General features: G+C 35.0%; 1 protein-coding gene across 1 annotated transcript; it reads right to left on the reverse strand.

Annotated features, from left to right (window-relative positions):
- Positions 1 to 1340: 1340 nt before the first annotated feature.
- On the reverse strand, positions 1341 to 11888 carry LOC142644702 (IN2-2 protein-like). Its single transcript, XM_075819277.1, has 5 exons — positions 11759 to 11888; positions 4467 to 4567; positions 3574 to 3778; positions 1526 to 1697; positions 1341 to 1447 (listed from the first exon to the last, which is right to left on the reverse strand). The coding sequence occupies exons 1-5, from the start codon at positions 11886 to 11888 to the stop codon at positions 1390 to 1392; spliced, it is 666 nt and encodes a 221-aa protein (XP_075675392.1). The 3' UTR covers positions 1341 to 1389.
- Positions 11889 to 12053: the final 165 nt, after the last annotated feature.

Raw genomic sequence — 12053 nt, forward strand, 5'->3', positions numbered from 1 at the left:
TGCAAGGCTAGAGGAGACATTACACTCATCAACTGTTCTTTATCGTGTGCCAATAGCTGTGAGGAATACCCGGGTGCTAGTAGGTTTTAGAAATGAATAATGTTACGAGCACCACATTTTTCATAACTATGGACTAAACAAATACAAGGTCCTCTTTTAATTTTTTTTTCCCCATTTTTTACATGAAAATCCCAATAATCCTATTGAATTGCTGGATGCCATACAAACCGGCCTTCATAACTTAGTGACACTAGATTCTTGTCTACAATTGACAACTTACCACCTTAATGCTTGTGGGAAAAAATAAATTATGAAAAAATTGTGCTACTACTGACTAAACAAATACAAGGTCCTCTTTAACTTTGGTTCTTTCCAATTTTTTTTTCCATGAAAACCCCACTAATCCTATGGAATTTTTGGACACCGTACAAACCAGCCTTCATATATATATGTATATATTTAAATGTTTGTTCTTTGTGCAGCCACCTCTAAAATTAATCAACGCTGAGCGAATGAGCGGGAGCACAAAGTCTTAGTCAAAGGAAGATATTATCAAAAAAAGAAAAAAAAGGAATAAAGCAAGATGGATCGTGGGATAAATTAGGTTGTGTCCTAATGTATTCATTTTACAATTTGTAATACGTATGACATTTTGTTAATTGTGATCATTTTATATTTTGTTTCTCTAAAGAGATTGCTATATTGTCATCCAATGTGTTATTAACATTATCGATCTTATGAACAGGCTTGTCATTCATATTTTTCTTGTCTAAAAAGTTCTTAATCTAAACCTAACAAAATTTATTCAAGGAAGAACAGAAGTCAATAAGATTCTTTATCAATTTATACTCTGAAATCTACTCTCATTAAAAAATTTTTAAAAATGGCAAGTCATGTAGAAATCTCATATAATTAGAACTTGATTGTAGGAACCTCCACAGCAAAGAGTTCTAGAGATTTTAGCACAGATGGAATTTACCCCCTCTTATGATCAACAAAATAGCAGGAATCAATTAATCTATATCCATTTTGTGAAAACTAGCTTTCTGTAAAACCAAAAGGAGTTGATAGGAAAATATTCAACTCCTGGCAATATCTTTTTATTTCAGGTGTAATGAGTTAGGAGGAGGTGAAAACCATCAAAGAAAGGAATCAAATATTCTGATGGGCGACATGAGAAATTGAGGTGAGCGAGGGCTATGCAAATACATAATGAACACGAGAAATTTTCACTACAAAGATTTCAGCCAATATTTAACCATACAGTAGTCGACATTCTATCTAAAACTTGACTTATGCCCAAAATTTTTTGAAGCTCAACAGTTGTGTGGTAGATTCACAAACCTTACGAACATCGTTGTCCGACAGATTTTCAACAACCTTAGGCCCTTAAGTAAAGAATCCTCGTCCTAGAGGACTGTATGCAACAATCCCAATGCCTAGTTCCCTGCACAATGAGGACAAAATTAAATTTTGAATCTTAATTATTTAATACCTTAATATGCAATTGTAATTGACACCTCACCTGCAAGTAGGAATTATTTCTTCCTCCACATCCCTTAACCACAAAGACCACTCTAGCTGCACAACAGTTATGGGATGAACCGCATGTGCTCTTCTAATTGTTGAGGCAGAGGCCTTAGATAGACCAATGTACTTGATTTTACCCTCTTCAACAAGTTTCTGAGTTCCCCAATCTTATTATATATAGAAGAAAAGAATTAGGGGAAGTTCAACAGCAAGCTTCTTCGAGGATGCGTAATGGGACACTAATTAGGGTACAATAGTGGCAATGAATGTAACCGCTAAGCTAGCATAAAAAAAGATAGCTGTAACATAACCATTCTACAAACAACAGCTTTTTTCTATGTAATTAGACTAATTTAGAATACAAGAATGGTGAATTACAAGGCTCGCCAGTCATTGTTTGACAAGCATTACAGTTTAACTTATCAAGAAAAGCAGGACAATATAGGCGCATGAGTACATGATCTTTACCAAATGGTAGTTCCATTTTCTCACATATTTCATAAATAATCATAAAAGAACTGAATGATGGTACTTACCTAGATGATGGCTTCACTTTGCATAGAATTCATAGACTATCCTAAATTTCAAGAATATATATTGGAAACCCTAAAACGTGGGGGTGATATCCAGTACATATTAGAAATGAAATCAGACATGTCCCATGCACATCCTAAATTTCAAAAATATATTCTGATTAATCTGGAATTTGCCTAGGATGCAGTCCAAAACATCTTGGATGTGGAAATATAAATATGAACAGGGTGAAAATGATTTCTTGTAGCCTCATTCCTCATTACATAATCAGAGAGAGAGAAAGAGGAACCCTCATTAATTTTATTCTTTATTCAGTTCAATTGAGTTTTTTGTTTCTTAAAAAAAATGTTTGTAAATTTGGTTGCCTCATTTTGATGAATTGATTGAAGTAAAACAAATGAGATGAGCCTTAATTGGTTTGCTTTTGGCCCACAAAGTAATTGATGTTATATCCCTTATGACAACAAAGTCATACCAAAATGATTTTTCATTGCTGTAAAACCATCATGGAAGAGTAACATAAGTTTTCAGCTCTTACAAAATGAACTAGTCCTAGAGTCAAGTGAGAAAATGAAGTAATCAACGAGGCAAGTAAAAGATAATTTTAAATGTTTGCACCACCACAAGTACAGAATGGTGGAGGAAATGCATGTAGCATTTCCTGTTTAGAAGCAAAGGAAGTAAAAGGCCTGGAGTAATATGCATGGGGGAGTAGTATTCCAAGAGTGAAAATGATTTTTCTTTTTTTCTTTTTTCTGAAAGAGATTCCTCACAATTTGGATCTTCAGTCAAATGATCTTAATAGGGTATTTCAAGGATATATGATATGACTCTAACCCTATGTTTGGATGGTGGGAGATGTGGGAGAGTAGAGGAGAGGGGAAAAACATTCCTGCTACTTTTCTCCTCTCCTCAACGAATATTCCGGCCATTTTCCCCTCTTCTCTCCTCCCATATCATCCATTCCAAATATACAGTAAAAGAGAATTTATCAAAAGAAAATAAATTGAAAGATTAACATTGGATAGGACTCAAAACAGATTCAGAACAAGCTGTTCAAAAAAGTATCAAGAAATTAAACAATATACAAAGACAATAAGCTAAATATCATATAAATGCATGACAAGAATGGATTTCTCTACCCCTAACATTGTGAGGTTAATCCTGAATCAAGTACAAATTCTCTGTTTCCACTAACTCTTGTATAATAAAGTCCAATTAAACCAATTTTCAAATCAACAGAGTTAGACTTATAAAAAAAAAATAATAAAAAATCCCAAATAAAATAGTTTGGGCTAAATGAATAACTTCCGTTTTTAATTAAAGGTTCAATGCTCCATCAATGGCAAGGATGGCCTCAAATCTAAAGGTTTTATGTCCAACGTTCCTCGTTGTGTTGGAATCAACAAAATATATTAACGTAAACATGTGGGAGTTATATGTATCTTCCACAAAATATATGTGATGGTGAATATGATGCTAATTGAGGAGGTAAGAATTAACTTAAACTAACGGTGACTTCAATGGGAACACGAGTGTCTATGTGATGCTGGTAATAGAGATTAATACAGTCAACATCAAGGCGCTTCAAACTGGCCTCACAAGCCTCTCTCACATAAGCTGGATCGCCATGGATCTCTCTCTTCCCATCCACAACCGTAACACCGAACTTTGTTCCCAATTCCACCTTCTCTCTTAGCCCTCCCTTCAAAGCCTATAAGTGGGGTGGTGGGTGGTGGGTTCATGCGAATTCGCAAGCGATGGTAACGTACATAAAGTAAAGAAAAGAAAGGGAGAAAAAGTCACCGTTGTACCTGAAGAGAATAAAATAGGGGACGGATCCCCCTTCGTGAAACATGATGGTACGGTAGTGACATGTGGATGGTCGATGGGTCAATATTACAAGGTACGTAGTGGACGGTTGTAACATTTGGCCTCCGTTGGTAATGATTAGGCTTTAAGGACTCCTAATCATAATCGACTTGCATCTCGCGATAAGTCTAATATGGCTTTGCTTGATCTCCACACAAACGTGAATAAAGAGAGAGTTCTTGCGTTACACGTTTCACCATAATCAAAAGACTCCTATAAGGAAAAGAACTCTATAAGGTATGCAGAATCGAAGAGGTGTTATTCTAAAAGGAAAGGGTTTCCTGGCCAAGGCATGGATGGTAACCCTACACCAATATAAATATCCCAAAATCCTCGTAAATCAAGGTACACATAATTAACTCGACTCTAGCATTTTAGGGTTGTGAAAAATTCTAACTTGACCTTCGAAGGGTTTTTGGCCAGCCCCACACCAGTGCCCTCTATTAGGTCTTCTCTTTTCATTTTGCAGGTGTTGTTCCGATTTGGGAGTACGTACAGCTTACTGGTGACTTTTTCAGCATCATCAGTACCTTTCCAAGGAGGATTTCGTTGAGGAAGGGGCCATACATGTTAGAAGTATTAAGGAAGGTGACACCAGTGTGGATGGCATGATGAATGAGAGAGACCATGTCTTGATCCAAGGGCAGAGCCACATAGTGGCTTGGGGGTGCCCAAGCCCCTGCAAAAAAAAAAAAAAAAAAAATCTATTAGAGTATATATAAAAAATAGGGGAAATTACACTTTACCATCCTAAACTATGCATTAGATTACACTTTGCACCCTAAACTATTCGATTGCACACTTTGCACCCTAAACTATCACACTTATCACGCTTTGAACCCCGGTGTTATTTTTGTTGTTATATTTAACAGAATTTTGTTGCATGTGACAAGCACATGCTTCTTGCTTAGGTGGAATAAAGTTAAAAGACTGAAACACCCTTCCTCAAAATCAGTTAAAACAAAACCCAAAATTTTCCACATCTCCCTCTATCTCATGTGAGGCCATCCTCTTCCCCAGATTCCACGCAGCTTCATTTGCACTGTCTAAAAAAAAAAAAAATCACACAAATCTCAGAGTTTCTCTTATATCTTTATTGGCCATTGACAAAGTTCAAATCTTCTATTACAGGTTAGCAAAATCAAAATACATGTGATTTTGAGAAACACAAAGTTCAAAATGCCCAAATGTAATTCTTGTCTGATTTTTTTTAATTATTTATCGTTCTTTCCTTATAACAATTTTGGTGATTGTTTCTAATGAATTCATCAAATTCTTCTTCTTAAAGTGGAAATGAAATAAGAAACACTATTTTAATACTAGGGCCACCACCACCAAATAAATAATATAAAAAACATAATAATAAAAAATAAGTTTCATGTTTGGCTAAAGGAGGGCGCCTCTGACTTCTTCAAACATTTGTTCAACAAGATTGTTATCACATACGGATCACAACACATAAATCCTTTGAATTCCACAAATTGCAAATAAAATATCTGAGAGATGACAATGACATAAAAAATAGGCTTTGAATTCCAACACATACTAGGCTTTGAATTCCATAAAGTATCTGAGAGATGACAACACATATTAGGCTTTGAATTCCACTATGCAAAACGGTCACCCGTGGAATCCTTTTCATTTTCTTTTCTGGATTGTTTTTCATTTCCAAACCAATCTGTCTCGTGAAGAAGCTCCAGTACAGGCAGTTGCAGGATCCGGCCAAACATCACAGCATAGAACGGAGAAAATGGAAAATAAAATTAAAAGGAAGTGATTGTTCACGGATGAAGGGGGACGGATCTTGGGTACCTGTGAAACTGAAAAGGGTCGGCGAAGAATGGGAGCGGTGGAGCTGCTGAAGTGTCAAGGGCCGGCGCTGGAGCTTCAAGGGTCGGGAAGAGATTGTTCAGAGTTGAGAGGTGCCGTGGGTTTGGGAGAGGAGAAAGAGATTGTTCATTCTTTGGGTTTTGTTTTAATTGATTTTGAGGAAGGATATTTCAGTCTTTTAACTTTATTTCATTTAAGTAAGAAGCATGTGCTTGTCACATGCAACAAGATTCTGTTAAATATAGCAGCAAAAATAACACCGGGGTGCAAAGCGTGATAAATGTGATAGTTTAGGGTGCAAAGTGTGTAATCGGATAATTTAGGGTGCAAAGTGTAATCTAGTGCATAGTTTAAGGTGGTAAAGTGTAATTTCCCCTAAAAAATAATTAGGCCCTCTAATTTTGGACATCTAGCTCCCATAGTCCATATATTCACTATTTTCCCAAGCCCTAGCTAAAGTTTTAGGCCTACTCCAAATTATAAAAAAAAAAAAAAAAAAATGGCCCACTTACATTTAAATACTCAAGTTCAATTGTCCAAACACTAACAACAAAATTACACTTTCTCTCCATCTCAAAAAACCCACCCACCTGACCCACGGAATCCCCTTATTCCCTTTACATATATTCTTTTTTTCTCTTGGTCTTCTTTGACACACTTCCACTTTTCAGTCCCACACTCCCACTCCATTGCCTACCAGCCCCCAAAACTCAGCTCTCTGCATCAGTCCTTTGTCCTCTGTCTTCACAGTTCCAAAAAAAAAAAAAAAATTCCTGGTGAGTTTGATGACTACCTGGTCTGGTGAGTTTGGTGGTTCATGTTTTTGTTTTCAGACTGTCACTTGCTATCAGGTGAAAAAAAATGATTGAGACCCAGTTGGGTTTTTGGGTTTTTAAGTTTTTATTGTGAAAAAAAAAGTGATTTTCATTGTTGACACCTCATTTTGCAATCCACATTTAACCTCACATGGAGAGAAAAAGGGTAATTTCACCTTGGAAATATGCATCTTGATTCTGGTCATTAGATCCTTAATCTCATGTCACCAAAATAATCTTGATGTTGTAACGATCCAATCGACTGGTCATAAGATCAAATCGACTGGTCATAAGCCCTAATCGGACCATCAGATTGAAAGTTATCATCAAATTAAGTTTTAATGGCCGAGATGCACTATCACAAATTGAGTCTGACTATATGTGATTATGAACACTTGATTCTAATTGATTATAATTATAATCAATTTGAGATTAATGATGTGTCATAATTTGATTAGTTAGGACTACATTTTATGGTAAGGTTGCATACACCTAATTAACTAGATAATTAAACATTAATTATTCAATGAGTAATTTGTGCAATTATCTTTTAATTAGAGTAAATTTAGAATCAATTAGGTCTGAAATGGGAGTGATTGAAGCCTATTAATGTTGGAAACTAATTTGGGACCTATTAATGTTAATTGTGTTGAAACCATTTTCTAACAAATGACCTCTGCTCACTATTTCATCGATATCTCTCGGAATACTTTGAATTTGTGAATAAGGTTGATTTTCCAAGAAACTAGACATCTGAGGCTTCAATTTGAGCAAAAGAACTAGACAATTCTGATCAAAATTGTGTCAGATATGATTTTTCGAAGTTGGCTCTACAAGCTGTTACAGCAGCTACAGGAAAACCAAATTTTGGCTTGCTCTACACTCCCACCAATCTCTACATTTAATGCTCCAGATTTCCCCTAAGGCTAAAATGAGGTCTAGGTTCATGATTCTTTGTCAACCCTCATTAATGACCTTCCATTCATATTTCCTCCACCACTACTATATAAATCCCCACTCTCCTTCATTCCAAGACACACAAAACCCCCCTCTTTTCTCCTCTCTTGAGTTATAGGAAGTCGAGTAGTCTTGTAATATCTTGGTCTTCTTGAAACTCAAGGTATTGAGTGAGACTCACTCTTTCTGTCCTAACTCTTCTTTTCCTCCACCCTTTGGTCTTCTTGAGACTCAAGGTATTGAGTGAGACTCACTCTTCCTCTCCTAGCTTTTCTTTTCCTCCACCCTTAGGACCTCTACTAAGAGTCTCCTCCTCCACCGTATGGATGTTGCATGAAGGTATAATCCATTTTCCTAACTTGTTTTTTGTGCGTTGCCATGATGAGAATTTAGGATTAAAGCATGATAGTAATCATTTAAATTCTTTTGAATATGTTTGAATGTTCGTAATTGTTCTTATATGTTCTTCTCATGTTCTTGGTTGTTCGTCACATGTTCATGCATAATATTAGTTTTAATCTTAAATCCACATCAAAAACATGAAAAATATGTTTGTTTAATAATTCTTTCAAACCCTTGAATCTAGGATATCACCATCCACACACATTCACTAGAATTTATTTTTCAATCCAAACAAAATTCTTAATAAATTGAATTAGGGTTTATCACATGCACACATATTAAATTCAACATGCAAATTGATTGATAATATGTTGGATGATGTGATATGAATGTTGGCCACCATAGTCTAGAAAACCGGTTCCATCGGGCAAGGTGGGTGCCTAACACCTTCCCACCTTGTAACATAGCCTCCGAACTTATATTAAGGGTTAGTAGATCCAATGCTTATTCATATAATTTTTCAATTTCTAGATTGTAACTAGGAAACAGAGTCATGTACTTTATCTTAGATTGTATCTAGGACCAAAGCCATATAATTTCCTATTATTAATGTAAATTCAATTTCAAATTAATAAAATGAGGAATTTTTCAATTCTGGTTTTCTTATTTTTTCAATAATTAAATAAGTGGCGATTCCATTGTAAAACCCTTAATCTAAAGGGGAAGAAATAACTAGTCGAACCTCTATTTTGAGAGGCAATAACACGATTCCACCCATTCACGTGGGTTTGGCTCAACACCTCTATAAAAACGAGCCGGGGGCGCGGTCTCTCACATTCATATGAAAATTTGGTTAAAGTTGTGATTTTTTTGGTTAATTGTTGTAGGCTGTGGTGAATAATTTGGAAGATGCACATGACTACATGAGTTGATTGATACAGCCAAACTCAGCTCTCAGCCTCTCAGCATCAATCCTCTACTCTTCTGTCCTCATAGTCCCAAAAAAAAAAAAAAAAAAAAATCCTGGTGAGTTTGGTGACTGCCTGGCCTGGTGAGTTCGGTCATCAGGGTTTGAGAGGTTATTATTAATTAAAGTTGTATTAAAAATGGGTTGACTGTTTAAATTATAGTGGAAATTTTGTTTTTTCTTAAGTATGAATAACATCCATATAACTAAGTAAAAATTTCTAATTAAAATTTTATTTTTAAAGTTCTTTTCAGGTTAATTTTTGAGTCATATTCTTAAAGCTAAAAGAATTATGAGCAAAAGAAAAACAATTGATGCATTCTTTAAGAAAAAAAAATGTTAGCAATTCAAAAATTAAGACATCTGTGCCTATAGAAACAAATGTTGATACTTCAATGCCTGATGAACACCCCTCCAAATGTTCAAGAATTCAATCCGAAGAGATAGATCGTGATCCAGGATCACGTAAACAAATATGTGAATTTCCTATCAACAAACAAGATGAAATCCGACAAGCTTATCTCAAAGAAGGTCCATATCAACCTAAAAATATAGACAATCCATACAACAATGATACTCGTCGTCATCGATTTTCACCTTCATGGTTTGAATCACATTCACATAGGGATTGGTTGATATACTCACCTTCAATGGATGCGATATATTGTCTACCTTGCTACCTTTTTGGTAAGAAACCAATAGGTCTTCCCAGATCAGATGCATTCATTTAAACAGATTTTAATAATTGGAAAAAAGTAAATGATGGAATGAATTGTCCTTTAATTCGTCATGTAGGAAAGATCCAAAATCCCCACATAAAATTGCTATCAAATGTTGCGAGGATTTAAAGAATTATTCACGACATATTGATAAGCTAATTGAGAAACAAACGTCAAAAGAATTAGAGAATAATTGGTTGCGGCTCAAAACCTCAATAGAGTGTGCTTGATGGCTAGCATTCCAAGCTTGTGCTTTTAGAGGTCATGATGAAAGCCTTGACTCAAAAGATAGAGGTAATTTTATTAAATTGATAAAATTCACACCAACTTTCAATGACAAAGTAGCTAGTGTTGTCTTGGAAAATGCTCCACGAAATGCCAAATATACATCACCTACAATTCAAAAGGAGATTTTTCATATTCTTGCTAGTAATGTGCGAAAGGCTATTCGTGAAGAAATCTGGGATGTAAAATTTTGCATTCTCGTTGATGAAGCCCAAGATGAGTCGAAGAGAGAGCAAATGGCCATTGTTTTGAGGTTTGTTGATAATAATGGTTTCATTAAAGAGCATTTCTTTCATATTGTGCATGTTAGAGATACTATTGTGTTGACCCTTAAAAGGAGATATGTGCTGTCCTTTCTTATTACGACCTTCACATTGAGAATATTCGAGGTCAAGGGTATGATGGAGCTAGTAACATGCGTGGTGAATGGAATGGATTACAAGCTCTATTTCTTAAAGAATGTCCATATGCTTATTATGTACATTGCATGGCTCATAGGTTGCAATTGGCTTTAGTTACAGCATCTAGAGAAGTAAAAGTTGTTCATCAATTCTTTGATCATTTGACTAATATTATCAATATTGTCGTTGGTTCTAGTAAGCGTAATGATGAATTGCAATATGCTCAAGGGGAACAAATTGAGAATATGATTGCTTCTAATGAAATTGAGACTGAAATTGAGGAGCAAACCAAATTGGTACTTTGCAACGGGCTGGAGATACACGTTGGGGATCTCATTTTCAATCTATTTGTAGTTTGATAAAAATGTTTAATGCAGCTTGCAAAGTTATCAATATTATCTCTAAGGAAGGGGCTAATTATAAACAACGTAGTGATGCCGAGAGAGTTTATCAAGTATTAACATCATTTGAATTTGTTTTAATTTTGCATATAATGAAAGAGATTATGGGAATTACCAATGTTCTTTGCCAAACTTTGCAACAACATTCTCATGATCTTTTAAATGCCATGCATTTAGTTTCAACTAAAAAATCACTTGTTCAAAAGTTGAGAGATGATGGATGGGAGCCTTTACTTGCTAGTGTTACATCATTTTGTGGACAACATGAAATTGATATTCCTGATTTAAATGCTTGTTATACTAAAGCTCGAGGTAGATACCATCATCAAGATGAGGCTTTGACAACAATAGAATATCATTTTAGAATTGACATATTTACAGTTGCAATAGATTTTCAATTGCAAGAATTGAATAGTAGATTTTGTGAGCAAACAGTAGATCTTCTCACTCTTAGTTCAGCATTAAATTCTAAGGATGCTTTTAGATCATTCAAAATTAGTGATATTTGCAATTTGGCTGAAAATTATTATCCTCAAGATTTCACTGAGCAGGAAATTTGTATTTTGAAGCATCAATTGCAACATTATGAGCTTGATGTGACAAAGCATTCAGATTTTCAAAATATGGGAACAATATCTGAGCTATGTAGGGAATTAGAAATTTTAGGGAAGTCTAAATTCTATCATTTAATTAATAGACTGATTCGTCTTGTGTTGACTATTCTAGCTTCTACAGCAACTACATAATGAGCTTTTTCAGCTATGAAATTATTAAAAACAAGACTTCGCAATAGAATGGAGGATAAACTTTTGGTAGATAATATGATAGTTTATATAGAAAATGAAATTGCTGGGAATTTCACCATAGAAATGATTATGGATGAATTCTATTCCATGAAAAATCGTCATCAGACATGATTTTGATGTGAAATGTTTTTTGTGTGTGGATATTTTGTATATGTTTATAGTAAACTAGACAGTTTTTGTATGTTCATTAATGTTTTAGATATATCAAAATTGAAATTTCATATTTAATAGACTTGCAATTTATGTTTTTTATATCAATACTTTGAATCAGCTCCTCTTGTAAAAATTCCTGGCTACACCCCTTCTTGTTCGGACTTTCAGCTTTGGAGGGCCATACAAAGCGGACATGCCCATGCATCCTAAACCTTGCGCTGACACTTCCAGTCCCTGTGAACCTAGCTTTATCCTTCCAATTCCTACGGAGGCCATCTTTCTTCAACAACCTTAACTACTATTATTAGTTTTAGTTGCAGAATGAATAAATGTGTTTCTTCTCTCTGCCTTGCGTATTTAAACTCATCGATCGACAGGTGTTGATTAATTTGAGTGGCTTTATTTATTTTCTGAATTTTGAAACTTTAAAATCCAACCACG

Source organism: Castanea sativa, chromosome 7 (genome assembly GCF_040712315.1).
Source record: "Castanea sativa cultivar Marrone di Chiusa Pesio chromosome 7, ASM4071231v1".
In the NCBI taxonomy this organism is placed as follows: domain Eukaryota; kingdom Viridiplantae; phylum Streptophyta; class Magnoliopsida; order Fagales; family Fagaceae; genus Castanea; species Castanea sativa.

What these genes read in the sequence shown, in the direction of transcription:
- LOC142644702 (XM_075819277.1), bottom strand. Translation starts at nt 11,888, where the DNA reads ATGGCCTCCGTAGGAATTGGAAGGATAAAGCTAGGTTCACAGGGACTG. An exon ending in GAAAGTCCGAACAAGAAGGG is followed by an intron (nt 4,568 to 11,758) that starts GTGTAGCCAGGA and finishes CCTTGGATCAAG; the next exon opens with ACATGGTCTCTCTCATTCAT. An exon ending in TCCCATTGAAGTCACCGTTA is followed by an intron (nt 1,698 to 3,573) that starts GTTTAAGTTAAT and finishes ATATATAATAAG; the next exon opens with ATTGGGGAACTCAGAAACTT.